We start from the raw sequence: 27,881 nt of genomic DNA, 5'->3' as shown, positions 1-27,881 counted from the left end.
AAGAGAAGTCCCCCTGGACACAGAACCGAAAAAAAAAGGGAATAATGGGTGCAGTAAGTGACCTTCTGCTTCAGCTGGACTACACGATGGTTGTGAAGAGCTGTAGTGTCCTGGGGTCCTTCCACACCATGCGATGCCGCAGCTCCCATCAGTGATGCCCACTGCATGCTGCATCCTCATTTTCCGGATGGAATCTCTCTTAAGCGCAAACTCTCAACTGATTTCTCAGGTTTACTTTTATCGGATGAGGAATAAACAAAACCCTCTTCATCACTGTCACTGCCAGAGGCTCCACCAGCGGGCTGTCCCGGGCACGGCCCCCGCTCCGGCCCCAAGGCAGCGCGCGGAACGCCGGCTGAGGGGGAAATCGCCTCTTCTTCGGGCATCGGTTTCGTTTCTCCATTATTCCGACCGATACGTGCTTTGTTCCTTTACCCCCGCAGGTTTTTAAGCGCTTTGCCTCCGGCCCGGCTCTCCGCACGCCCAGGCTCCCCCCAGCACCGCACCGAGCCGAGCCCGCCGCCGGGCGGCAGCTGCCACGCCCCTTCCTGAACCCAGCCAATCAGACCGCCCAACCAGGGCGGCGGAGCCAATCGCAGCCGCGCCCTGAATTCACTGCTCCTCGTCGCTCCCGCACCCCCGCAGGTTCCGATTCATAACGCCGGGGAAAGGGCGGGAAGAGGAAGGCGCGCTGCCATTGGCGAGAGGGCAGCCCGATTGGGCGTGGCCAGAGGCAGGGGGCGTGGCCTCCGCTCCCCCGCGTTTCAGGCGGTACGCGATAACCGGGCGCTGCTCCGCGGTGGTGGTACCAGCCCGGCGGTGAGACCAGCGCTCACCCCGGCCTGCCTGGTGCTGCGGGAACGGCCTCCGCTGCCAGGCTCGTCCGTGAAAAATGAAGTACTCCGAAATAAACTTAAGTTGTAGTAGCAGAAGTATAAACACACAGCACTGACTATCGGAAGCTGGAAACGTTTCTTTTTTCTTCTGTATTTAAGATGGGGATTACAATTTTATAAAATGCGTGCATTTGTTCCCGACTGCTTTTGTTAATGACAATTCAACTGAGATAATGACTCTGGTAGTAAGAGAATTATGGAAAGGTTATAATGTGTGTACAAAAGGATTAACAACATTTACACTAAATAACAGATTAGCAAAATTAACACCGACAGCCAAATTCAGTCATGGTGTAAACAGATGCAACCCCACTGACTTGCCTGAAGGCTGAATTTGGCTGAGTACCTGCATGAAAAGCGTGACTTTTACACACTAGTAACAATTTTGTGCTTTCACACGTGCCTTGGAATTTTTCCTCCTAAATATACACCGGTTTAGGCTAGCACCACAACACATACGCGCCCACGTGTGCCCTTTTCACAGCCACAACTTTGCTCAACTTGTTTGGAAGCAGGAATATGAAATAAAAGGGACACAGATAGAATGCTCCAAGCCACCCAGGGCAAGTGTATACCTTACGGAGCGCAGAGTACTACAAGCAACTGTGGTAGCAGTGATGACCTCAGCGCAAGACATCTCCTGGCAAATACTGGGATTTTTCTGTTTTTACTGAGTGCCCACAGGTGCCAATTTATCTAACGTACTAGAAGCAAAAAATACCGGAGTGAGGCCCTCACTATTATTAGTCATTTAATTCCTGCATTATGCAAAGAACCACCTTACTGGTGCTTAAGTGTTCTTGCTTTAACAACCTGTTCTTAATCAGTAAACCATGTACTGAATTTTAAGCATGCAGTTATATCTTACATGGGAATGTAATGGGATTCAGGCTAGCTCATAAAGTCAAGCTGCTTTGTCCAGAGATGGACATAAGCTCGTGTGGAATACAATTCTGAGTTGGGAACACAGACAAACAGGATGTCTAAATACAGTACTGGACTGAGGCTCTGCCACAGTTTGCTTCTGTGCTTGCAAAAGAGTTGCACACAGCCATAATTTAACAAGTGTACACCCAGTTTTTGCCCAAATGGAAACATCCTGCCCCTGATGTCCAAACAATCTGCAGCAAAAAAACTCATACAAATCACTTCTGGGGAAAAGTGAAGGCTAGGGCAAGCAGACACAGAGTAAACAAATGCAAATCCTTGGTCCTTAAGTCCATTTGCTACTGACACCCACCCCCAAGATATCATCCTATGCACTTAGGTCTCCCTCTCTTTGAAATAAGCAGTAAGGCAGGGCTGTAACCCCCACAAGGTAAGGAAGGGACCAGCCCAGGAAGGCACAGAAAGGTTCCTCAAGCCCACATGCTTGTATGATCCACCTCATCCCTCTTTCCGTAACAAACTTTTCTACCTTGCAGCTTGTTTCATTGCCAGCAGCTTGACTGTGGCCGAGTTCCCTTCTTTGGCAAGCAGGGCTGATGAAACATCCCACAAAGGCCTAACACGGTAATGTCTGTACAGTGCTTAAGAACATGCAAAGTGCAATGTAAGTGCCAAATGTTCTCATTTTAGAGATTAATGAATTAATACTCCAAGAAATAGATGCACCAAGGTAACTATAGCTTAAATACTACATTCCCTCCTGATTAAAAAAAAACCAACTCATAGAAATTGTCTTTCTAGAAAAGATGAATCCTGAAGTGGTAACACCTTATTTATATTCTGTCAAGCTTACCACAGCTGTAGAGTACCATTTTAGTAAAAGCAAAACTGGGGAAGTGAATTGAAGTTCTCAGAGAAACTAAGAACTCTGCACTGATGATTCCCTCAAATATAGTCTCTGTGATGTTTCCAGCACAGATCTGCTCCCACCTATTACATCTAGAGAAGCTGGTGTCTTTACAACACAGAAGCAATGCACAATCCAATTTCAGATCTAGCAATGTGACTGCTGAACAGCCAGAAATACCCACTAGCAAGGGTAAGTACGATGATACTCTACATAAGCTCTCTGAAAAGTTCAAGTTTTGCCCTTAGTGAAGTCCATGTTCCTCATTTGGGAGTCTCTGACAGAAAAGCTGCATGTGGTATCCAATGCACGACCTACCAGAGCACTCCAGCTATTGAGTATAAACTGATTATCCTGGTGGTCAGAAAAGGATCAATGCAACATTGAAATAAACACTGCATGTACTTCTCCATTTTCATTCCTGTATCGGCTTTGGCCAGTAATGGACCCAAAACTCAACAGACTAATGATCTGGTTGATGAAACCAAACCCTGCATTCCTATGCACTGTGTGACAGATTTAAGACATGGCACAAGAGTCATTAGCACCCTAAAGAGTAAACAAACACTGCTGTAAAATGTTGATTTAAGTACCAGAATTCAGCTGGTTTTCAAGTGCTGAAAAAACACCGACAGCATCCCAAAAAGGTATCCTGGTTCTGTTGTAACACTAACAGCTGTAGTAGGTCCCGCTTAGTGGTTTCATTCAGTTTTCTTACTCCAGTGGTCCTGTCAAATATTCCCTTCATCGATGCTTTGCAACTTAAGTCTTTGGCTAGCATGGGGTCTGATACCACGCCGTGTGTTCATACTGCTTCCTGGCAGAGTCCGCACAGGGAACAGAGCTCCTGGTAAAGCATCTTCCCCAAACAAGCTGATTTTCACATCAGCTTCAATAGCTCTTGCTAAACTGGATGCGTAACTGTCCAGAGATTTATGGACTTCGGCTTTTACATGAAGAACAGAATTCTTTGCAGCTTCTGGAAAAAAAAAAAGACCAAAACCCAAAACACCAACACATCAGAAAAGTAACAGTTGATCAGTATGGCTGCACAAATGCTTGAAGACTAACATTGATCCTTTTGTAAAGGTATGATCATGCCCTCTGCAAAGTAACTAACCCACAGAGCACATGTGCTAGCAATAGCCAGGATTCCCAAATGGTTCATAGAACATAAAGCTTCAGAGTGACCTCGATAGGTCAAGCAGAGAAAGACTGCCTCCAAGTGAAAAAAAAAAATAAGATCTGATGAAACAAAGTGCTTATACACGTTTAACTTAATGAATTAAGTTTATGTTGAATGATTTTCTGAATCTGAACCTGTGCACGCTGGATTTTTTTGGTCTTAATTCAAATGAAGTCAACAGCCTGATTTCTGCTTACTATCTCGAGTCCAGGATCAGGGACAACAGGAATTGTCTGGCATCAGGCAAGACATCCTGCAGATGACAGAAACAAAACTCTCAATTTGTACTTGCCCTGCTGTAAGCATGACTTACAGCCTTACAGCAATTCTCAGTGCATTTGAACTAAGATCTCACACTTCACTGACATGAGCAGTGCAGTCTAGGAGCTATTTTATACTATGTTTTAAACCCAAACACCAAATGCTGTGTTTATGGATTAACGGCCCCCAAATTTCAAGTGCTTCTTCCAAGCAGTGATTAAAATCAGCGGTCTGCTGTTCTTAGGCTTAAATTTGTTCCAGCCACACTGTGGGAGCCACTTCCACTGGGGAAGTCACAGAGCTCGCCATGCCAGGACAGGTTGAAAACTGCAGCTGCAGGCAGTAGTATACTTCTTCCCAACCTTTTATTACCTTGAATACACCTGCTCTTCAGTGTTGATGTAGTTGTTTTTGTAGCATCTATACAACCACCAACACATTGAGCAACACAGGTGTTCATCCTAAACACAATTCTTCAGTGAGGCACCTGAAATAAGTTAAAGTCTCAGAGATTCTGAAAAACCTGAGACATACCAGAAAGAACTGCTAAACCTGTGGGGAACTTTTGCACTAAGGCCTCCTTCTTTCACTGCACTGCACAAAAAATCAGATGTCTGCCCCTACATAATCACCAGAAAGATAATGGGAAACGTACGATAATGTAAAAATATCATAAAAGGAAATAATCAGCTCACGCTGGGAAGAGGGCAAGAGTGCATTTTTCCAAGATGTTTGAAAAGAAAGGTTCACAGGAAGAGTCTTCTCATTTCAGAATCATAAAAAAATCAGTCAGGTTTTATTATTACTTGACTCTTAAAAACATTCTACTCATTTTTGTAGTGTCCACAAACATTTTTGTTTAATAAATCCGGTTATTACCAAGTCTACTAGTCCATAACTATCAGCTTAAACTAACTTTGCCATGTTTTACAGACGATCACAGCAACACTTTGCTAGCACAGAATCAGAGTTGACTGAAAAAAGTGCATGTGGTTCATCTGTTTTCCTCTATCTGCTGAGAAACATACTCAGTAAGTGAAGTAAAAGTTAAGTTAAAAAAAGTAAGTGAAACACAATGAAATTCTATTCAGACCATTAAAGTCTGTAAATGGAAGAATTTCAAGTCTGTGAATGACAAAGTTGAGAGCAGGCAGCAAATGAGAAACGTTGGGATAATGGAATCAATGTATGAGGGCAGGAAAATGTATTCCCTGAGAAACACAAAAAAGACTGCAACAGCCACCAGGTGAGTAGAGTTACAGAGAGGATACTGCTGTGCAACATAAATAATAGGTATGCAGGGAACCCCAGTTTCTAACTCTTTTCCCTGCCTGTTGTTATTTGAGAACTGCAAGAAAGACCTGATCTTACTTTCTGTTGCATCTGCTTGAATAGTCAGGTCTGTCAAGGTGAACAGTGGTCAGAGATGTTTTAAAACAATTCTGAAAGACATGGAAGGCTTCCTGAGCAGGCAATATAGGTAATTCTGAGTTTTTCCACATTTATCCCTAAACCCACCTTTAATTTGCTCTATTTCATCTTCAAACGTCACTGAACTCCTCCTTCGAGGAGGACAAACGCAGTGTGGGGCATGAGGACCATCTGAGCTATAATCTTCAAGAAGCATTGCATCTGTTCCTGAAACAAAGCAAGAGTTCTCAAGCAAAACAGAGAAACAATATGATAAAATATTTAAGTGGTGGCAGAAACTCTTCGGTCCATAGCAGTTCCTTCAAAGACTGTCTAAACCCAGCTTCTCTGAGTAAATTTCAGCCTGAATTAGAACAGTGCACAGAAAAAGAATGAAGTCAGAGTATTCATTCAGAAGATTTAGAAATCTTTTCTCATTAGCCATCTAAAAACCTCAAGAAGCTCTGAAATGCTCAGCTGCAGAGCTCTCAACAGGACAGCAGACATAGGTGAAACCTTACCTTTAGTAAATAAAGGGTAAAGTTGAGGGCAACTTTCCCCATTTCCTGATTAAGAGAAGAGGCTAGCAGTGGCTACCTGAGAGGCAGACGACCATAGCTGCTAAATATCATGCTTGTAATCAGACCTGGACGGAAATCTGAACTGGAGAATTTTTCTGTTCAATTTAGTTTGTTTCTAATCTATTTTGACTTTCTTGAAATGTATTTTAATGGGGAAAAATCCCTTGCTGGTTGGGAATGATTTTTGTCTGATGAGTCTTTTTTCCAGTTTAGGACTTTAGTTTTGGGGGGTTTTTTTACCTCCCTGCATTTGCTTTGCACCTTTACAATATAAAACAGAGTTTACGAGCACAAGCAAATTCATCTTAGCATCTCTGCCACATCTTTTGTTTTCACACAAAGGGCAAAACTGCAGCCTAGACCTCCCTTGCAATGCTGGTCTCTGCTGTGTAAGGGAAAAGCAGAGCAAGCATTTAGGGGAGACACTAGGACAGTGCTGAGTAAGCTGTCCTCAGGTAAGCTGCTACAGGAAGACACAGCTTGCACACATTCGATGTGTGACACTTTACTACCAGTCCATTTACTCCTGTGATGTGACAACAGGCCTAGGACAAAGAGCCTTCACAGGTTTCATAACTCCTCCAGATGGTGGCTTCACATCTTCACCCACTTGACTGCTTTTAATCCCAAATATATTCTGTGCAAAAAAGAGGTGTTCCAGCACCCATTTTACAGAAGTGAAAGACATCACTGGGGGTATACCTCCAGACAACACACTGCTCCACAGCTCTAGTCTTTGCTGACAATTCATTATGATATAGATTTTTAAGGTGAAACTTGTGTGTTATGTCTTACATCTCCCTCCAGCACACAGAAAAGAGAACGACTTGCTGCCCTAATACACAGTTCCAAGTAAGCGAACAACTTCTGTGCTATTCTGTGAATTAGCTGGGTTTGAGGCTGTCTACTGAAAACAGTCCACTATTACTGATCTGCAAGGGTATCACAGCCTCCTCAGAAAACAGTGTGCAATGGAAGGGTGGCACTAGGAAGAAAAAGATACTTTCTTCCATGGAGCAGAATTTTAGTGGGTTTTTTTCAAATGCACGAGTTCAGTGTGTTTTTTCAAATGGGGTTAGTGAAGAGACTAGCCCTTTATTCTTACAGGCTGGATCTTTGTCCTTGGAATAACTGATCTTAAGGCAGTATTTCTAGCAATTGGGACTCAGGTCTCCATATTTTGTGGCAGCTGACACCACTTGGATTATTGTCCTTTCCTGCTACTTCATCTGTTTTTCACATGAAGAGCCCAGCTTCTGTTTACCAGGCCACAGGATCACATACATCAATGCAGGCAGCATTGAAGACTGACTAAGACTTCTTTCTGCTCTTTAGTTCCTCACAGTAAAGGCATCCAGTGAAACAGTATTTCAAAGTGGGTCCTTGTGTATCCATTCCCAGGCTATGGACCCTCCATAACAAACAGTGGCACTTCTAACAGCATTTGGTATGCATTTAGTTTGTTCATTTGTTTAAACTGATCAATACCATTCATCAAAAGATGAAATGAAAGAAAAAAAAAAACCTCACAATATCCTCTTAGCAGAGGCAGTATCCTAGTTTCAGCTGGGATAGAGTTTTCTTCTTAGTAGCTGGTGCAGTGCTGTGTCTTAGATTTGGTGTGAGAACAATGTTGATAGCATGCTGATGGTTTTAGTTGTTGCTGGGTGATGTTTATAATAAACGAAGGACTTTCCGGTTCCTTAGGCCCTGCCAGTGACAGGGCTGGAGGGGCACGAAAAATTGGGAGGGGACACAGCCAGGACAGCTGACTCAAACTAGCCAAAGGGGTATTCCATACCACATGACATCATGCTGAGTATATTAGCTGGGGAAAGGAAAGGGGGGGACACTGGGTGTTATGGCGTTTGTCTTCCCAAGTAAACATCACGCGTGATGGAGCCCGGCTTTCCTGCAGATGACTGAACACCTGCCTGCCCATGGGAACTAGTGAATTAATTCCTTGCTTTGCTTTGCTTGTGTGTGTGGCTTTTGCTTTACCTATTGAACTGTCTTTATCTCAACCCATGAGTTTTCTCACTTTCCCAATTCTCTCCCCCATCCCACTGTTGGGGGAGTGAGCGAGCAGCTGTGTGGTGCTTGGCTGCTGGCTGGGGTTAAACCACAACAGGCAGGTTTACCAGGATGCTATTCTCCTTCATCACATGCAGCTGCAGAATACCCATAACAGTCATAAAACTACCAGCCTAAAACAACTACCAAAATAAATCCTAGCTCCACAGACATCCTTTACAAAAGCAAGAAACAAACGTCTAACACCAAGGAAATGTTAGAAGATCACCCTCTGGTGACTCTAGAGCAGAAATATTCTTTAAAGTAACTGCAGTGCAGTTAAGGAGTGGTAGCTGAATTAAATGCCAAAAAAAAAATAATCTAGCTACAGTTCTGCACAGAAAATTACTAGCGAAACTCTTTTGCCCTTTTCCAAATCATCTTCAGTTGAGAGATCTCAAGTAGTGACAAAATCATAAGCTGAAACCACCCTAAGTGTTTACGTTTAGACTGCAGGATGAGCAAGACAAACTAGGAAACACACAAGCACATTCTCCACAGAACTTTGTTGCTCTGTTCCTTGTGGATACATGTAAACTCCCTGAAGAATGACAGAAACTACAGGAGAAGGGCACAAAAGCTGCGAGCCCTGTTCCCAGGACACATTATTAAGGGAGGGTCATCCTTCCTTAGAGCAAACAGTATTTTGCAAGTAAATATATTGACAGCAAGGAAGGAAAAAGCAACTGCAGCAGTTTTGTTGTAACAGCTGGAATCGATACTTAATGTCATCCATCCACCAAGAGACATCTGTGTGTGTAAATACAAAATATCCCAGAGATTTCTGCCAAGTTACAAGTGCAATCTTCTGCCCCAAAAAAGAGAGCAAGAGAGTTTTAGTTACCTGAATCCTGTGAGCAGCTGAAACCTGTCTCTCCTGTGCTGCTGCTGTTTCCTAATGGTCGCCCACCTGCCATGAGGGCAGTGAGATGAGGAGATAGTCCCAAATCTGCAAAAGTGTTGTTCTTGTTACAAAATGAATGTTTAAAGGGTCTGCTATAGTAAAAACCTCTTTGGGTAACACCCACTCTACTGTTTTTATTATTCTACATTAAAACTTACCTTGCTGATCCAGACTGCACAGCATCTAGACTTCCCATCTTCGAAATCCAGTCAGCAGCTTTCAAATATCCTTGGAGTCTTCCCATATGGCAAGACTCCTTTCTACCTGCACCATCTCCCTCCCACTCTTTCTGCAATTGCGTGTATTTTATGTGCCAGGTGGACTGAACACAGGATCATACACACTCCAAGAGATTGGGGATATTTGCCAGACACCTTCTAGACAGAGAATAACCTGGCAGCCACCAGCAGCTGTGACAGCCCATTAGCATGGCAGGAAGCCCATGAGTGAGGCTGGGGCACAGCAATGCCTGGCTTCTTTCAAATCTCCAAAACAAGAAGAGAGGAGACTCTAGGAAAAGTGCTGTCCTTGGATCCCACTTCAAGATTTTGTTGTGGGTTTGGTTGGGGTTTTTTCTCCTCCCTATCAGCCTCGAGCTAAGACACCTGATAAATTTGAAGTTGTCAGTTTCTTATCGCTTGGAAAGAGAAGGAAGTTTCCTGTCTTTCCCTCCCACCGCAGTTCCCAATGTATTCATCCACAGCATCTCATGGATACAGATTTCCCAAAGCTCCTGCAGTTTGTCATGTGGCTGCAGCTGCAGAACTCTTTTAGATGGGTCTCTCCCAGTGATCCCAGGTTGCAGGAAAGATAACAGATGCCTTGCTGCTTTCCCCTTCCTTCTGCATTTTAGATCTTCCTTCCCAATTAAATAACTTAAGTTCCTGCCTTCGCGTGAAATATCCCAAGGGACCCAATGAAGATGTTTTTGGATGCTTCTGAGCAGGACCAGGGAAATTATTAAAAAAATAATAAAAATCAGAATTTTGTTGCATTTCTACTTAAAAAAAAGCAAAACCACACCAAAACAAACTCTGAGCCAATGAAGGTTTCAGCCTGCAACTCAGGGAGACACCAAATAGTTTTACTCTTTTACATAGTTTTACTTTGGTTATGATCTTTTCTTCACAGTCATTAAGCCTAAAAACCAAATTTACAGATATAGTAAGGCCAGTGTAACTTTAGTGGATCTCAGAGTTGTAGCACAAAGCCAGGAATCAAAGAACAAGCGCTGCAAGTGTACAACTAGTAGTGTAAAAACCTGGGTAACATAAAACAACAGGCATATGAAAGGAAATACTTGAGAGAGAAAAAAATAAATGATCTGTTAACCTCATCACTAGGTCTTCTCTAGCAGAGAAAATTTTACTAGAGAGAAAGAGGTTAGCTCCCACAAAAATATTCTCCTTTCAAGGGTCTACGATAACCTGAACAAAAGACTGCTGCAACTTCCAGAAACATCCCACTTTGTTTACAGAGCCCTGAAACATGCCAAGCAGAAGCGGGCATTAAATCTTGCTCTTACTGGTATTCAGGAAGCGTGTTTTTTACGGCCAAGCATCTTACCTGTGATCCTATTGGAAATGCTGAATAACCTCGATGTCCTGTGTCGCTGAACAAAGGACTCACGATAATACCGATCCCCAAAGCACATTCCTAGTAGTTCCTTGCGCACTGTCTTGTTCCACAGTCCATAAATTAGTGGATGGCAAATGGCACTGGAAAAGGACAACCATGTAGCTAATGTCTCCAAGGCAGGGGAAATACTATTTTTTCCCCAAAGCGCCTCTGATGTAATTACTACCATGTAAGGCCCCCACGTAATCACGAAAGCACCGATGACAACCAAGATGGTTATGAAAGCTTTGCACTGGTTGGCTGAGTAGACAACCCCTTGGAAAGCATTCCGTCGGCTGCCAGAAGAGGATGTGGAGGTGCTGGAGTTCTTCCTCCCGTTCTTCTGGGAGTCCTCCTCCACAATGACGATGCTACCACAGTGGATTTTGCGGGCCTTAATCCTTGCCACGCGGAATATGAATCCATAGCAGATCATCATGACCATGAAAGGCAGCAGTGCACACCAGATCTGCCAAAAGGCAGTGTAGCCAGCCTCTTTATGCCAGGCCACCACACACATCCACTTGAATTGGTCAAACTCTAAAGATGACCAGCCAAAAAGGGGAGGGAGGCAGCCAATAAGGGAATGTAGCCACACATACACAAGAGCTACCACTGCTCTGTTGCCCGTTATCTTCATCGGGTAAACCATCGGGTACAGGACAGCGTAGTACCTGGTGGACAAGAAAAGTGTCAATAGAACAAAAGACATACAATAAAAAAAACCCACATTTTAATGACGTTGATAATTGGTTCTCTTTTCTCCAAACCTCAAAGTGGGCTCAGGGACCTTCTTATAAAAATAATTACATATAAAAATATGTATCATTGCAGTCAAGATTGTAAAACTTAACTGAAGGCACATGTGCAACTATTAAAACTGTCCCTATATGTGAAAGCATGCTTAGGATATAATCTGGAATTTTAAGTCATTATTGTTTCTCAAGTAGTATGTTATTTTACCACTAATAGCTTTAAAAAAATCTAGATGCATGTCCTCATTTTGCATATTGACGACATTGCTTGCTTCTGTTCTGTATCAGAATTTCACAAGGGGCTGAAGAAAAAATAACACTACATCAGTAGGCAGTGTTACCCACTGCGGTGCTTCTCAATTCTATGAGCAGCCAACAAGTCACTGTATGGAATGAGTAGGCAATTTGTTAAGACTCATTAGAAAAAAGCTGCTCACCTGTCTATAGCTATGAGTCCAAGAGTAAGCATGCTGGCTGAGCTGATCAGCATGTAGAGCAGGGCTGAGAAATTGCACCAAACAACTCCGAAGATCCATTCTCGCCTGATGGAGCTGGTGACAACAAAAGGTAGCACCAGTACAGAGAGTAGAAAGTTGGAGAGGGTCAGGCTGAACACAAACTTGTTGCTCAGCGTGAGAAGGTAAGATTTCCGGTACAGGGTGATGACAATCACCAGGTTGCCCAAACAGATGAAAATAGCAATGACGATGATAGCGATGGACTCTGTGACTCTGACCGCCCCATCTTCCTGCGTGGTGAGGTTCCTCAGGCCCTTCACATTGCTGAGGGAGGAATTGCTGCTCATGGTCAAAGCGTGCAGAGCTGGAGCAGCCGAGACATGCTGAGCAGCCGAGACATGCTGAGCAGCTAGAAGCAGAACAATGCTCAAAAACATTCAGGCAAGATTTCTTCAAACTCTCTTCAAAAACTGGAGGCTTTTTTGCCTGTGTTAATTAAAATTTACCTGTAGGATGCCGGAAACCATTTTAGATGGGAAAGCAAAGAGGCAGGAAATTGCCTGTGGGTACACCAAAGAGGTCAATAACGGTGCCAAGCCTAAAACAGGGAAGAAACTGTCTGAAAGACAAAAAGAGGTGGAGGGGAGGAAACAAGGAAGAAAATTAGCACATTTTACTTTTAAATTTTCTAAGGATCTTACTTGTTCCCAAGCCATACTTGCCAGCTGTGCATCTCACCCAGTCCCTTCATCTAGGCTGTGAAGAAAGAATGTCATCATCAGTCCTTGTTTCTCTCACTTTAAAAAAAAGTGACTTTTAAAAAAAATCTGCAGTTTGATCCTGATTGTTACTTTGTATTCTGCCTGTGCAGCATTTGCTGGTGGTCTGTAGACGCCCGGCTAGTCATATCCTGCTGACTCTTTCTGAACAGTTGCTCAGTAATGTTCAAAGAGTCAGGGTTCGCTGCACATGCTCTCCTACCACCTCTTCTCCCTGTCCATAATCACCTTAGCTAGAACACCAACTCTATTTTACTGCCAAAACTAAAGGACTGGGAGAACTGAGGCTCAAAAGACACCCCTGTCGAGAAATGTCTGAGAAATTTTAATCCTTGACTTCTCAGTGTTAGCTAACACCCATCCCACTGACTCACAAGCTTGCTTTTTGAAAGCTTGGTATTTCTCCCAATTCCTTAAGCAGCCTTCTCCCTGCTGCTTCCAACAGGCACTCCTATCTACTTAATTCCATCCATCACCCATCTGCAGGCCAGCGTATTGAAGAAAAAACCACCACTTATTCTTGCACGTATTCTTGCAGATACACAAGCCAGAAAACTAGAGTCCACCGATTAATATAAAGCTGATATTAGCATTTCTTGGGAACTGAGGACTCGGGGAAAGTTACCTCAGCTAAGGCCGTGGCCGTGCCCACCCGTGGCTCCCGGACGGGCGGGACTCAGGAGCGGCGCCGTGGCCTGATGCAGCGGTGCCAGGCTGGAGAGCCGCGGGTTCTCCATGGGTATCTGCGCTTCCCTAAAAGCATAATCGCAGGTATGACTGGGCCGTGCTTTGTCGCACATCGCTTGGCGCTTCTCCAGCGAAGGTGTCCGCCGGCTGTTCCAAAAGCGCTTCTCCTCAAGTTTATCTCCAAACACGCCCGCGGCACCCGCGACCCCGCCGGGACGCCGAGGGGTGCAGGGCTGGGAAAGGCGGCGCCCCCCGAAGGCCGCGGCCCCTTCCCGGCCCCTCAGGGCCCTGCCGCGCCCCGGGGGAGAGGAGGGGGCGGCCGCGGGGGGTGGGGCCCCCCCGGGCAGGGCAGGGCAGCGTCCCGCCCCTGCCGGCACACACAAAGGCAGCGGCGGCGAGCGGCAGATACGGTGGGTAGGGAGAGGGGGTCGCCATTTTGCCCCCGCGCTCCCTCCGGCAGTGAACAAAGGGCAGGGTCCCCCGCCCCGGGCGCCCACCGACCGCTCCGCACCACCACCGGGTCCCGCCACCCCTGTTCCCCCCGGCCGCCGGTGCCGGCACCGCACTCACCGCCCGCCGGAGCGGGAGGGTTCGGGTTACCGCCCCCGGGCCCCCCACAGCCGCCGCCGCCGGCGGAGAGGCCTCGAGCCGCGGCCCGACCCTCCCCCCGCAGGGCCATGCCCCCTCCCCGCCGGCCCGCCCCGCCGCCTCGGCCCGCCGCGCCCCCTCCCCGGCTCCGCCGCCCGCCATTTTCCCTGCGGCCGCCCCCAGGCCGGCGGGCTCCCCGCTCAGCCGAGCTCAGCCTGAGTTGCGGGGGCCGCGGAGCCTCCAGGACAGCCCCGGGCTGGGGCTCCGCCGCCCCGGGCAGAGCCTGGCCGTGCCCCGGCTGGGGGGGGGGGGGGCACCGCATCCACCCCGCGGGCCCGCCCCGAGGCGCAGCCGCCGCTCCCCGCACCGCTGGGCTCCCCGCAGCTCTCCCCCGCTGGAAACGCAGGAGACCAGTTCAGAGGGGAGTGGGGGGTGTCCGCTTTTCACAGATCAGGCGAAGGGGCTTGTCCCGGCACCACAGTGCAAGACAGCTGCCGAGAGAGGGGCAGACCCCGACCGCCAGACTCCCTAATCCCCGAAATGCTGTTGGAAGTAACAGAGAGCGGATGGGGGGGGGGGGGGGGGGAGTTGTTCTCCCCCACCCGAAACAGGACATCGGTGAGCGCAGGGTGGATGATAATTAAATGCCACGCTTATGCATCCCTAATTCCTGACTTCCCCGTGTCCTGGCAAGGCCTTTGAGTGCAAAGGTGACTGTTCTGACTTGAGCTTTGCCGTGTTTTGATTGCGCTGTGGTTTTTTGGAAGAGGGGGAGTTTTTCACGAAACGGGCATCGCATTCCCACAGCTGCTGTCTCAGCTTGGCGGGTCTAACACGAGCTGGGCTGCACATCGTTGTGCCCCCACACAAGGGGAAGTTCTCGGGGAGCGTCTGTCCTTTCCATGGTGCAGAAAAACAACACAAGCATCAGGGCTGGAAGTGTAAATTATGTTATTCTTAACCAGTTCTTCCGATGCTTTTCCACAGGATTTTAAGTTTACCCTGCCATCACGTTTTGACATTTTCAAAATACCATCTTCGGGCAGCGTTCAAGACTATACCCAACCGGCACAGGAGATTCCACACGTATGTATGCACCTATGTGTGTAATAGCTGCAACAGCAGAAGGCGTCTGTGTGTTGGGGCTGGGTGATGCTTGCTGAACCTTGAAGCATGGCCAGGGAGAATGGCTCGGCACCATTTGAGCGTGGCCACGGAGCTTTAGAGCTCCCCATGACTGTTCTACCTCCCCGTGCGTAGCACCGCCGCAGAACCCTGCGTTAGCGGACACGCACGTTTTGCACCGGCTGCTCCTGCCGCCGCCGCTGCCCGGCTCCCCGGGGACAGGGGCTCAGGTGAGCTCGCCGGTCCTTCGCGCCCAGCTGCCCGCGGCGGCGCCGGGCACAGGAGGCCGGAGGCCCGCTCTCTCGCGGTGGGTAGGAGGTTCCCGCCCGCGTTCTCACCCCCGGCAGGACAGCTCCGGGGCCGCAGAGCAGCCCGAGGCCCAGCACCTCCGGCCTCCCGCCCACGGCCCGTCCCCGACACGTCATCTCCCGCCGCCGCACGCCTTCCGGGCTGCGCGCGCAGGAGCGTGTCCCCGGAAGCGGAAGTCCGCTGAGGCGGCGGTTCCGGCGGCGCCGTTGCTGCCGTGAGGGCTGCACGGGCTGCGGCGGAGCGGCGGGGCAGGGCAGGGCAGGCGCCGCCGCCCCTTCCGGCCCGTCTTGCCTCCTCCTCGGCGGGGCCTTCCCCCTCGCCTCCGCCATGCACCCCGTTTTCCAAAGCAGCCGGCGCGACTTCACCTTCGGGCCGTGGAAGCTGAGCGCCGCCCGGACGCACATCATGAAGTCGGCGCAGGCCGAAAGGTCGGGCGGGTTTGGGACCGGCCGCGGGGAGGAGGGGGACGACACGGGGCCCGGGAGGTACCGCCGCTGCTCGCCGCCCCTCCCCAGGGCGCGGGGAGGCGGCTCGGTGGGGCTGGGGCCCTCGCCGCCCTGCTCAAGCCGTGACATTCTCGGGGCGCGGGGGACGCTGTTCAGTAGCTGTTCAGGGCCAGTAGCTGGGGGAGGGGCGGGTGTTGCGCCCTCTCTTTTTGCGAGGGTAATGGCTTGGGAAACTGGGATGATTTGAGACACAGATGGTTTCCAGAATTTTGTTTTTAATGATTGCTAACCGTTTTGGAGATCTAGACCTCTACGAACAAAAGCCTGCTAATTAGAAGTCTGTTTCTCTTCATTATTTTTTAACGGTGATTAAAGTTCTTTTAAATGTGGTCCACAGGCTCTCATAAGCTATTCTGTGATAGCGGCTATTTTAAGATAGTGGTTTTCATAAAAGAAATACTATTTTCTATCTCCTTGTACTAATTCCCACACTTATCAAACCACTGGAGAAAATGTTTCTGTGTCAGCATCAAGTACTTGAGTCAGATTTGCTCATGTGGAACTGAGCCGTTCAGCTGTGTAGTGCTGTAGCTGACCTTGGGCAGTTGAATTTGACAGATACTTCTTAGTTTCAATGTCTGAAATACATACATGAAAGTCTTGTTGCTTTTGTTAAATGTATCTTCATTCATGTGTGCTTTTAACTTTTTGGAGGCTGGGTGGTTTTTTTTATGAAGTCCCATGTCTTGAAATCTTATGCTGTTTTTTTATCACAGTAAACTACATAAAAGGGGTTTTTTTTCACATAACAGCATAATGCTGATTGTTTTTTTAAAACTGGATATCAGCCTTAAAACAGGTAAAAAATACTTTCCTTCCTCCATCTTACGTTCAGTACCTGAAATAATCTTCTCAAACTGCTTCTTTTAATTTTTGCAGTTACAGTTAAGAAAACTTGAATTCTGTGTTTCAGTCATTTTTCTGTAATGAGGATTCAGCATTGAGCTAAGTTGTACCTGTGTCCTGCAGGGGAAGGAGGGGCTGCCTTTAAGAGTATCCTATTTTTATGGCATGTTTCTGAAGCCTTATTTTGTAGGATGCTGCCTCTTAAAAATGAAGATCTTTATTCCTAAGATCAGGAGGACGTTAACTCAAGAGATACTTGAACTGCCAGTCTAGAAGCCAAATTGCCTGCTGTACTCATCTTCTGATCTATTCAGTTTCTTTAACTGTAGCTATGTTAAAATAAACAGCCACCTCTGTAATATTCAGAAACTACCTTTGTCTGTTTAGATGTTTTTGAGGGACAAACAGTTTTTCAGAGTGTGTTGAAAAAGGCTGAGAAGTAAATTTGGAAGAGCCACAAAAGGAGCTTGAAAGAACACAGAGGATTTTGCAAGGTAGGGAAGAGAAATCCAAAATTAGCCGTTGACCTGTAGGTCTTGATACCTAATGTGAGATCCCCAAAACAAGTCATCCACTTTAATTTGAAGAGTCAAGAACTGCCTAGTTGCAGTGCCTTTCGTCGGCTTCTTTTTATAATGTATTTCTTTTGGCATCTTGCCTTTTTTTTATTGCTTGGGGAACATAATTAGTATCTGTAGAAGTTTTATTTCTGTCAAACTTCTATCACAAAAATCCCTTGGCAACCTCTGTGGAAAGGTGAAGGATTAAACATGCAAGAACTCCTTTCTGTCCTGGGGTTGGTCTTTGCAGGTCAAGGGGCCTACACTTAAAATGGAAAAGTTCATAACATTCTGCCTTCTCTGGGAGAGACATAGGATCATATTCTCCAGATGTATGAATTTGCTATTTTTATTTCAGGCTCGTTAGCATAATGTTCTTTTGTATGCAGAGTTACAGAAATTACCACTTTTGTTCAGGAATGCCTTACTATCAATGTGAATGTTACACTTAGGGCACTTTTTTTTTCTCTCCTCCTTATAAATAATGCGTTTCCTAAAGTTTTCTTCTCTCCAGATGTTGTATTTTTCTTTTTGATCTTGATCAAGTAAAGTAGGTAGTGGTAGAGAGGAAAAGAAAGATATGAAGCCTTTTGGTAAATAAAATCAATATGTATATAAAGTGGTGTTACATACCTGTGTGTGTGTATTTATATGTAGTGTATGTATATGTGTACATATGTATACATAAGTATAAAGATTGATGTAAAACAAAATGTGAAATGTTTGAGATTTGCTCAGGGATCATGCTTATTTGGTTCGTGCAGTACTTTGTCCGGTTGGGTCTGTGGCTGCGGTTTTCATGCATAAGGTTACAAGTACCACTGTGTTCTCTGCCAGCTTGGGAAAGGAGTAGAGCGTGGTAGTGTCTTCTGCACTTCTCACATACTCTGCCAGTCTGTTTTGGCCCCTTTTTGTAGGCTTCTAAATTTGGAGGTATGGACCACTGTGTAGTGAATTTAAGCTTGTTGAAAATGAGTGTTTGTTTCTAAAAGTTACCAAAGTAGTTCATGGACCATCCAGGGATTTGCTACAACAGGTTGAAAGCTGCTATTTCATGCTGATTGGATAGTGTTTTGATTTCTCCCATATGAAGCTTTTGTACAAGCCTGGTGGAGAAGGAATGTTTTAGGAATACTTTTGTGGTGGAAAAGTCATTTTGGATCAATGACTGCAATTTATATCAAATGAGTAAACTGGGAAAACAGGTGTTTTGCGGAACATATTGACAATATGTCTTCCGAATTACCATGGTCTAAAGATTACTTACTCCAAAACAAGACTGCTTTCACTGAACTGTAGCTGACTGATCTCTCTTCATGGGACTTTTATTTTTCTGTACAGATTGGCTGATGAATTACACATGCCTTCCCTGCCAGAGATGATGTTTGGAGACAATATCCTAAGAATACAGCATGATCGTGGTTTTGGAATTGAGTTCAATGCAACAGATGCTTTAAAATGTGTCAATAATTGTCAAGGTATGATCAAAGTGGCTTGTGCAGAGGAGTGGCAAGAAAGCAGGTACAGTATTTTATCACCAGTGGGCAAGTACTGGTGTGTTGTATGTGAAATGGTCATAAGAGCTCAGTCTGTTCTTTTAATTACTTTGAAGACCACGTTACATTTGGTTCTGCTGTAGATACAGTGTGGGATCACAGAAGTCACTTGGCTTTTCTTTGCCACGATCATCCTATCTGTTAAACTGGGTCAACTGTATTTTGCAGTTGCATCTTGGCTTTCTTAAAATAAACTACAAGTTTAACATGGCTTAATGCTGTTTCTGTTTATTTAAACTCATAGGGCCTCGAGCATTACAAGGTTGTATGGTGTGGGGTTTCAAAGTGTAAAATGCTGTACGTGTTCAAAATCTTAGCCTTAGGAATATAGCAGAACAATTACCATGCACAAGAACTAATTGTACTGCTTAGTATTTACCAAAGTAGCAGCAGAGCACCTAGAAATAAAGCACAGAGAGAAATCAAAGCTGTCACAAAAACTAAGGCAAATAGCAGTGTTATTGATTGCTGTGTGTTATCAGCAGATTGCTTTCTGCCTGCAAAGAAAAAATGATCTCGAAATGGGAATTTTCCAGCAACGTTGAACTAAAATATTTTTTTTTTATACCCAGGACTGAGATAGTGTTACCAGAATTCCTGTGCTAACGCTTTTCTAATAAATTATGGAAACATATGTTGTAAAGGAAGCAGTACTATGTGATTAAGTCTTGATGTTGTCATTGCAGCACAGGCAATGTTGATGCTTTTCTTCTTGAGGGGTGTGGGAATCGTAATACGTAATCTTATGTGAGGCTGTAATTTTTTTAAGAATAACTACAAAGCATGCTGTTTTCTTATTTATTTCTTCAGGAGCGAGACTGAGCACACTAAGGAAGTTGTCAAGCCATATGATTGGACTTACACAACAGACTACAAAGGAACATTGCTGGGAGATACCGCAACATTAAAGGTAACTATTTTCACCTTGTTAAATGCTGATTGCCTAGTCTTTCAGACAAACACTTCTGTTTTGTGGTTTTGGGTTTTTTTAAGCTGTCATTTACCTTATAATAGGCTTCTGTAAAATCTTTCATGCTTCATGGTTTTTGACTTCAAGATATAGTTTGAGTTTTTCATGTCTTTCAGCATGTTGTCCTAATCAAATCATGGCTTATGTGTGTGTGTGTGTGTGTGTGTGTTAAAGCATTTTAGGATTGTATAAAAGGGTGCCATTGTGTCCCTTAGGGAGAACTTACTCAGAGAGTAAAGCACATGGGAATCTTCAGTACTTGCTGGATGCCCCTCTGAAGCCCTGAGCTCCTCACACACAACAGAACTAGTAAATGTGTAATTCTCTAGTACGTTTACTCTCTGTTGCTTGCCTGTTTGTCTAAGCAGATCTGTAGGTCAGTCTGCTTTCAGTGGCTTTGTTTTTCTGCAGCAGTAACTCCTCATACTTAAACTCACAGGCTCTCCCTTGTCTTTATTTACTTTAAAGTAAGACTGAAGATCCCACCTTCTCTTTACTGGATACAGATTGCTTGCTACTAAGCAGATAATTGATATTAATCCACTAGGATTGTGTTAGGTGTAGATCATTGGAGTTACTCTGGAAGTAAAAGTGCAGCATAGGAATAAACGATGTCTTGTGTGTATATGGAGCCCATGAGATAGAAATATATAGGCACTTGATTTCCATTGCAAGGCTTTATTAGAATCATGTTGAGGGTTTGTAGTGGGCTAGAGATATTAAAATCCTGTTTATAACCCAGAACTTTTATCCCTTGTATGTTAAACACAAGGCATCTTGAAATGTTTTCAAGTATCAAAAGTGAGCAGAGTTGTTCGCAGCTGAAATGCTACTGAGCCTGTACCCAGAGGGAAGTTTATTCAGAATTTTCCACTCTTGGTTTTTGCTTTGATTGATGTTTCCTCTTGGAAACTTTGGGTTTAATTTCAACTTGTTTTCTTAGAATGTTTTAAGCCTAAAAGCTTTTTTGACTCCAAAAGTAGCGATTGTGGGATTTAAAAGATCAAGAAAAACTTTATGTAGCTTGGCAACAAACTAACTGCTTCTAACTGTTCCTAATCTTTTTCTTCAGGTTGTTCCTACAACAGAACACATAAATACAGAGAAATTGAAAGCCAGGGAGCAAATTATGTTTTTTGAAGAAGTACTTCTGTTTGAAGATGAACTTCATGATCATGGAGTATCAAGTTTGAGTGTAAAAATAGTGAGTACCGAGAGGTGTATACAAGATGCTCAGTGACTCAGTTGGCTGATATATGCAAAATAAAGTAACTTTTTGCATGTTGTTCCTTCTGAGATTTAAAGTTTAAAATGCAAAGTTCTTTATTGTTGCTCTTAGAAATATAATCTTTCTTTCTGTCAGTTGATTCAGGGAACAGTCTTTTCCCTCTTTCTGCATCCTGTATAACAGTCTTTTGAGACACACTCTGCCCTGCTGTCCAATGATAGTTGTAGTACATCAACAGCCCAAATTCTGACTTTACTACTGAAAGCTCCTCACACTATCTTTCATTACAAATATCAGACTGTTGTGTTTTAAGCCCAGCCAGTGACTAAGTACCACGGAGCTGCTCACTTGCTCCTACCCCCAGCGCACCCCAGCAGGATGGGGAGGAGAATCGGGGGAAAAGGTAAAACTCAAGGGTTGAGATAAGAACAGTTTAATAATTGAAAAAAAATATTTTTTTTATAATAATAATAACAATGCTTGTAATGAAAAGGGGAGAGGAATAAAATCCAAAGGGAAGCGGAAAAAAACCCCAGATGATGCACAGTACAGTTGCTCACCACCTGCTGACCGATGCCCACCCATCCCTGAGCAGCAATAGGCAGCCCCCAGCCACCTCCCCCTAGTTTATATACAGAGCGTGACGTCCAGTGGCATGGAGTATCCCTTTGGCTAGTTTGGGTCATCTGTCCTGGCTGTGTCCCTTCCCAGTTTCTTGTGCCTCTGCAGCCTTCTTGTTGGTAGGACCTGAGAAGCTGGTAAGTCCTTGATTTGTTAAAAACATCACTCAGCAACAACTAAAAACATCAGTGTGTTTTCAGCATTGTTCTCACACCAAATCTTAGACACAGCACCGCACCAGCCTAAGAAAATTAACTCTATCCCAGTCGAAACCAAGACACTGATGTAGATAAATGTGTGCTTAAAGTAAAACTTTGTAATATGCTGAATGGAACATCTTTATTTTTGCAGAGAGTTATGCCTTCCAGCTTTTTTGTGCTGTTGAGGTTTTTCTTGCGAGTTGATGGGGTGCTTATCAGGATGAATGATACAAGGCTTCATCACGAGGTAAACCCTTATTTGCCATCATGAATACAGATGCTCCCTTGCCATGTTACTTTCAGAGAAGACCTGCTGATATTCCTGTAATTTAATACTGATGTTTGAGGGCGTAGAAGTTACCTGAAGTTTCAAGTGTATTTTATTATTGTGGTGATGCTGAAGTAGCAACCAATTACTGGATGCCATGGGACTTGGTATTGTATGAGCAGAGTAGGCTACCCCTCATGTGAAGTAATCATTTAAATAGATTTGACAGATGCAGATTAAAGAGGAAGTACTAGAAGGAAAATAGCAGTAAATGGTGTGATACTGTGCTTACCCTCATCTCCAAGTCAATGTTTTTTGGCTTGTCTAATACATGACTGCAAGTTTTAACTTGCAAATAACTGTACTACATTGTGTTCTAGTATCTCATAAATAATATAGAATGTCAGAGTTGTGGTTTGCTTATTTTGTCTAGCTGTATTCATACTGATGTAGGAATTCTAGTTGAGTAAAGATTAACAAGCATATTCAGTCATACAATTTTTTCATGCATACACACAGAAAGGTGAGTTTTGGGAAAGAGAGCATTGCTAAACATCTTTCTCTCTCTTTGTGAATTTGAACGTTATGTTTCTGCTCACAGATGAAAATCTGTGGTCAACTAAATTCAAATGCTTACTAAATTCAGTGTGTTTAAAATTGTTATTTTGCACTGATACTAGATAATGATTTTGTAATTATTTTTTGTCATTTTTTTTCCCCTTAGGCTGACAAGGCCTACATGTTGCGAGAATATACATCCAGAGAAAGCAAAATATCAAGTTTAAAGGTATTGCATTTAAAAAAAAATATTTTTTGTCTGCTTTTAAAATGTTTTATGGTTAGCATAGGAAGTACTGTGTAAGTCATTCTTTGTTAGGTTTGGAACTGATACAGGGGAAAAAACTTCCTGCTTAGACAACATTTATTTTGGTGATTTCACATTTGTAAATGCTCAGATCATGTGACAAGATATAGGATTGGATTACTTCTACTTTTGAGTTAACAGTATTATTATTTTATGTTTTCATAGAACTGTTCAGCCACAAAATCAGATAGTCCGTGTCCGATGATGCTAAATTTCAGGGCTGGCTGTATGCTTGCAAGTGGTATTAGGGGTTAAGATCTGTTTGGTGATAGACTCATTCAGTTTTTCTCAAGTAAGTTTAGCAGTTCACCATAAAACTCTAGCAATGGCTCAGAATAAGTTGTGGCACACTTGGAGTTGCAGCTGTTGATTTTTATTCTTGACCAAACACCTGATCTTGGGTGTTCTTTTACTTTCCTTCTCCCTTGGTTTTTTTTCACCTGTAAAAAGTGACTAATGTGTTACTAACCTTCAGAGGGAATATTTTGGCAGAATGCTTTTCCTTTTGACAAAAGGGGCAGTGTATCATTTCTTAACGTGTGATTCCTATAAATGGGACTGAATCCAGACGTGAGCTTTTTGATAGTTTTGTGGGTTTGAAATATAAATCAGTCAGCCAGGTTTCACCTATGCTGTTAAATAATTTTTCCTGCATGTTATAGAGAGGAAATGCATATGGCTTTTCAATTCCCTAGATCAGCTTGCATAGGTAAAGCAAAAAAGATTCAGTTATTTCAAACCTAAGTGAAGCAGGAAACAGCAGTAGAATTCCTTGCATGTTAGTGATATCCAGAATACAGAGTGCATTTGAATAGCTCTGGATAACTTTCTTAAAGAATATTACTGGAAAGTTTGAAGGTGGTTTGCTCAGTATACAAGACATCTGATGGGAAAAAAATGTGTGTGGTGAAGTTATCTACAGGAATCTCCAGAGAAAGATACAAACTTAATGAAACCACCTAATTTATTTAAACATTAAATTAAAATCCAATGAGTTGTAGTATTTCATATAAATGTCTGTGCTGGACTTCATAAAACTTAAGATACATGTCGAGGTATATCAATTAGCAATAGCTAAACCAGAGCAACTCCAGTGAATATATTGCAATGACTAGAAGACCTTAAGCACGGGTTCCCTGGTGGCCATCCTGGTCTCACCTAGAACTAGAACCTCAAGAAGACTGTTTGTTACATTTAGATGATAAACGCATTTTTTAAAACAAACATTGTAGCTGTTCATGAATGTCTCTGACTTTCTTGCACTCTTACAGTCTGCTGCTTAAAAGCATTAAATAGCTTTCCTTAGCCTGTTGGTCCATATGAGTAAAAGACTATGTACATTTGAAGTTATAAGGTAAATTTTAATAATGATACCTTACTTCAGGTGTTTAAATCAGGTAAATTGTAGATTAGTTGTAAAAGTTTGGGTTTGGAATACCTCCCCCTCTTCTTTTTTTGTTTACTTGTTTCCTGTAAAATTTTTGCTTCTTAGGACGTTCCACCTTCGCTGTTCACGGAACCTAACGAGATCTCTCAGTATCTACCCATAAAGGAGACAATTTGTGAAAAACTAGAATTCCCAGAGAAGTTGGAGCCTAAACCAGCAGCAGCACTGGAAACCATGTCTGTTAAGTCTAAATAAATGTGACTTTATATGGACTTGAATCATGTAACCATTGCCATGGGGGATAATGTGATCATGTAACCATTGCCATGGGGGGTGGTTTCACTACTAGTGGAATAAAGAATTTGGCTAATTTTTCTGTAGCCCTAAGAGAAAACATTTCAATCAGGTTTTGCTAATGGTGTTTTTTTGTGTTTGTTTTTTTTAACCTGTATCTGGAGTTAATGAGAGTCTGATGGTGAGTTACAGTTTTCAATGGCACTGGAGAAAGAATCTCACGATTAAAAGTCTAGGTTCTGTTTAGTTCACCAATTAGGCAGGAGTATTGTCTGGATACCCTCCACCACAAACACTTCTATGAAGATTTTGTTATTGCTGTTCAGATACTAAGAGACTACTGGAGTCATACCATTGGTATGATTTTATTGAGAAATCGTCCAGGGTAAAAAAACAACAAAAAAAAATTCCTCTGCATTTATTTTGAGTACACATGTTGCTTGGCTTCCCCTACTGTGAGCTGGTAACCAACTAAGTTACTTTTTGGAGTCTCTGATCCAGACTCTAACTTAAGATCATTCTTATTTCATCTGAAGGTAGATTTAAGGAGGAAAAGAAAAAAATAATTGCAATTGTTTGACACTATATAAAGGTAAAATTACCTTATTTGTGAGGCAGTAACTCCAGAGCAGGATTAAACCTGGAGGCTAACAGAGGCACACACTGATAGCTATGTCTCTTCACAAATACTAATCTGATGTCAGCCAGATTTCTCTGAGCAGTTCTGGAGACCATTGCTTGTGGTCTGTATGCTGCTACAGTCACATAATCTTGCAAATGCATTGTACTGCATTGCCCTCCTGTTGGACATCGCGCGGATGATGCCCATGTATGATGGTTGTACTGCCCTGACGGTCAAATTGCTACATAGAAGTGTGGCTTAAGGCTGGGGAAGAGAGGGGTGTTTAGTCTCTTAATCCCTAAAGGGTTGCTTCCCTAAAGGATGCTGGTATTTGCAGTTTGAGAAACAAGATCCTATATACCGTTAAAAGGTTGCTAACATATTCCAGATAAATCATCTTGGTTTATTTTTAAAATTTGTTAAGTTCTGGTATTAATAGAAGTGATCTATAGTCATCTATGTATAGTTATGGTTTTAACTCAACACTTTGTAGATTAAACTTCAAAAATTTATATTGATTTTGGAAATCCTAAATTAATGGTTTGGCCTAAGTGAGGGAGCTAAACAGACTTGTCTAGGTTTACTGCTCATGCTCAGTGAAGTGCAAGAAGCAAAGGACTGTAGCGAAAAGTAGGCCTTGTGGTTTAAGGTGATAGCAGATAAGAATGTGTACACATTCTGATGTCTTGGAATTTTTGTTTTAAAGTCTTCATATTCTACACTGCATGGCTTAATAGAAACAACCCACCTCAAAACCTGGTATTTAACCAGGTCTTTTGAGAAATGGTTTTCACTTGGAGAAGAGCCTGAGGTTTTTAGAAAAAAAGTGTACTGCCATCTGAGTGACTGGTTTCTTAATTAAAAACAAACACTACACTCTTTCACTTTTATTTGAGGCAGCCTGGTGTAATGAATTAATCATAAGATTGTAGGGCAGCTTTTCCTACGTCACTGATTTACTCAGACCACAAGGAAGTCACTTCTCTGTGCCTCAGTTCCCTGTATGTAAAAATTAGAGTTAATACATGCCTACCTCACTGAGGGTCTGTGAGGATTATTTTGTAAAACTTTATTGATTAGAATATCTTTCTTTGGTTTTTTTTTTTTTTTTTTCCTGACTACACCTGCAGCCTTATCTTTGGAATCCTTTGGAAGGGATTACTGCAAAAAAATCCTATGACTCCATAGGATCAGATGAGTGAAGAGAACTGAAATTAAACACTCTCTGAAAGAATTTATTATCAGCCAGACATGATCTGGGTAAGCAAATTTACAGCCACTTTGAATTAGAGGTGAGGTCCTCTATTCCCCATTACAGTCCTGAATTCTGTTGGCTTTTTTCATCTTTCTTCCTGCACTTCTTTCCTAAAGATTTTAGTGTCAGGATGAAGAAGGGGCTGCAAATGATTACAGCATGGAAGTGATCAAATTTAATTTGGTAACAGAAAATTATTTAGGTCCACTCCAGTGATAGAGGGATATGGGGAGAGAGTGAAAAGGAAGGGAACAACAAATGGGGGGTGAAGAGAAGCCAGTCATGGCATTTCTTTTACTCTGAGCATATATTCTTTTAAACGCCTTAAAGGCTTACAAAAACACACTTTAAAGCTGGTAGTGATTGAGAGGAGAGCTGATGTAGTGCTAGCATGAACCTGTATCTGCATTCATTAATTACAGTTGTGATTTCAGTTTGGTCAGTGATGCTAATAACATTCAGTGATGCTAATAACATTGAGCTCCATTGGGCTAAAGTATAGTTGGGGGGGAACTGGCAGCATGGACACCTACGGTTGAGAAGGTGCTCTGCATGTTTAGCTTATACTGTGTATTTTATCTTGTCCATCACACACACTGATCTGTGACCTGTTGATACAGTTGTCTTGAATGGACTTGAATCCTGACTCTATAGCTATGTGATACCCATCTGTTGTGGGTGCTCTGTGTTTCAGTAGAACGGGTGTTCGGGGAATCACAAGAGTGTGTTTAGGAAGTTACAGTTACTACAAAGTAAAACGTGGAGCACTTTGTGACTGTCTCACACCACACATTACCAAGAAGCAGCAGCATAAACCGGTACACCGTAAGCTCTCTGGTACAAATTTTCCACAGAGAAGTACCACTACGGATAACGTAACTTGAGGGGGAGGGAGTGGGGTGATTCTCCAGCTGTTTTGTGGCAAGTTTAACATGTGACAATTTATATTCTTTCCTGTATGTTGCTAAATAAAATGTACCAAACATTTTATAGTTCTGTTTTTATCTGAGCAAAATAAACTAAAATAACTGCTCGTGGTGCTGAATTGTGCATGCTACTAAGATGTTGGGTCCGTGTGCCTTTGCCTTTCACCAGATCACTCCAGGTAGTTATGAAAATAAAGCGAGACCTTCTCAGAACAGGGAAAGAGCCCCAGTAGTGGGAGGAAAATGAAATACGTGTTATTATTTCTATGAGCTTCGTTATTGCCATGTAATGGATGCAAAACGGGTGGGAGGAGGTAGGATACAACTAGAGAAGTAAAACTGGCAGAGGGTGT

At 43.6% G+C, this 27,881-nt stretch overlaps 2 protein-coding genes and 1 long non-coding RNA gene across 11 annotated transcripts; 1 reads left to right on the top strand and 2 right to left on the bottom strand.

Moving 5' to 3' along the window:
- Window positions 1-963: 963 nt before the first annotated feature.
- On the bottom strand, window positions 964-14,042 carry GPR161 (G protein-coupled receptor 161). 7 transcript variants are annotated; one of them, XM_040596336.1, is made up of 7 exons: window positions 13,973-14,042; window positions 13,341-13,468; window positions 11,916-12,555; window positions 10,673-11,397; window positions 9,047-9,151; window positions 5,657-5,776; window positions 964-3,670 (listed from the first exon to the last, which is right to left on the bottom strand). In XM_040596336.1, exons 3-7 carry the CDS (start codon window positions 12,371-12,373, stop codon window positions 3,423-3,425), a joined length of 1,656 nt encoding a protein of 551 aa, XP_040452270.1. In that variant the 5' UTR covers window positions 12,374-12,555; window positions 13,341-13,468; window positions 13,973-14,042; the 3' UTR covers window positions 964-3,422. The 7 variants fall into 7 exon arrangements, with proteins under 7 accessions (XP_040452270.1, XP_040452273.1, XP_040452271.1 ...); XM_040596339.1 differs by lacking the exon at window positions 13,973-14,042 and adding an exon at window positions 12,638-12,692 and having other exon boundaries at window positions 11,916-12,534; window positions 13,341-13,486; XM_040596337.1 differs by lacking the exon at window positions 13,973-14,042 and adding an exon at window positions 12,655-12,692 and having other exon boundaries at window positions 13,341-13,486.
- A 637-nt stretch (window positions 14,043-14,679) lies between these two features.
- On the top strand, window positions 14,680-24,847 carry TIPRL (TOR signaling pathway regulator). 3 transcript variants are annotated; one of them, XM_040596344.1, is made up of 8 exons: window positions 14,680-14,700; window positions 14,978-15,076; window positions 18,678-18,857; window positions 19,703-19,802; window positions 20,935-21,066; window positions 22,063-22,158; window positions 22,904-22,966; window positions 24,537-24,847. In XM_040596344.1, exons 3-8 carry the CDS (start codon window positions 18,697-18,699, stop codon window positions 24,684-24,686), a joined length of 702 nt encoding a protein of 233 aa, XP_040452278.1. In that variant the 5' UTR covers window positions 14,680-14,700; window positions 14,978-15,076; window positions 18,678-18,696; the 3' UTR covers window positions 24,687-24,847. The 3 variants fall into 3 exon arrangements, with proteins under 3 accessions (XP_040452278.1, XP_040452277.1, XP_040452279.1); XM_040596343.1 differs by lacking the exons at window positions 14,680-14,700; window positions 14,978-15,076 and adding an exon at window positions 15,610-15,852; XM_040596345.1 differs by lacking the exons at window positions 14,680-14,700; window positions 14,978-15,076 and adding an exon at window positions 16,838-17,270.
- A 963-nt stretch (window positions 24,848-25,810) lies between these two features.
- Window positions 25,811-27,859, bottom strand: LOC121089250. The gene is made up of 3 exons (XR_005828170.1): window positions 26,381-27,859; window positions 26,328-26,329; window positions 25,811-26,153 (listed from the first exon to the last, which is right to left on the bottom strand). It is a non-coding gene; the product is annotated as an uncharacterized LOC121089250 (long non-coding RNA).
- Window positions 27,860-27,881: the final 22 nt, after the last annotated feature.

This window comes from Falco naumanni, chromosome 5 (assembly GCF_017639655.2).
Source record: "Falco naumanni isolate bFalNau1 chromosome 5, bFalNau1.pat, whole genome shotgun sequence".
In the NCBI taxonomy this organism is placed as follows: domain Eukaryota; kingdom Metazoa; phylum Chordata; class Aves; order Falconiformes; family Falconidae; genus Falco; species Falco naumanni.
Note: the sequence above shows the minus strand (reverse complement) of the source record. Positions and strands in the feature narration are given on the sequence as shown.

Excerpts from the sequence above, each read along its gene's own strand:
- GPR161 (XM_040596336.1), bottom strand. The coding sequence starts at position 12,373 with ATGTTTTTGAGCATTGTTCTGCTTCTAGCTGCTCAGCATGTCTCGGCT. Across the intron at positions 11,398-11,915 it reads GGACTCATAGCTATAGACAG|GTACTACGCTGTCCTGTACC; the intron begins GTGAGCAGCTTT and ends CTTGTCCACCAG. Across the intron at positions 3,671-5,656 it reads TGAAATAGAGCAAATTAAAG|AAGCTGCAAAGAATTCTGTT; the intron begins GTGGGTTTAGGG and ends TTTTTTTTCCAG.
- TIPRL (XM_040596343.1), top strand. The coding sequence starts at position 15,752 with ATGCACCCCGTTTTCCAAAGCAGCCGGCGCGACTTCACCTTCGGGCCG. Across the intron at positions 15,853-18,677 it reads AAGTCGGCGCAGGCCGAAAG|ATTGGCTGATGAATTACACA; the intron begins GTCGGGCGGGTT and ends TTTTCTGTACAG. Across the intron at positions 18,858-19,702 it reads GAGGAGTGGCAAGAAAGCAG|GAGCGAGACTGAGCACACTA; the intron begins GTACAGTATTTT and ends TTATTTCTTCAG.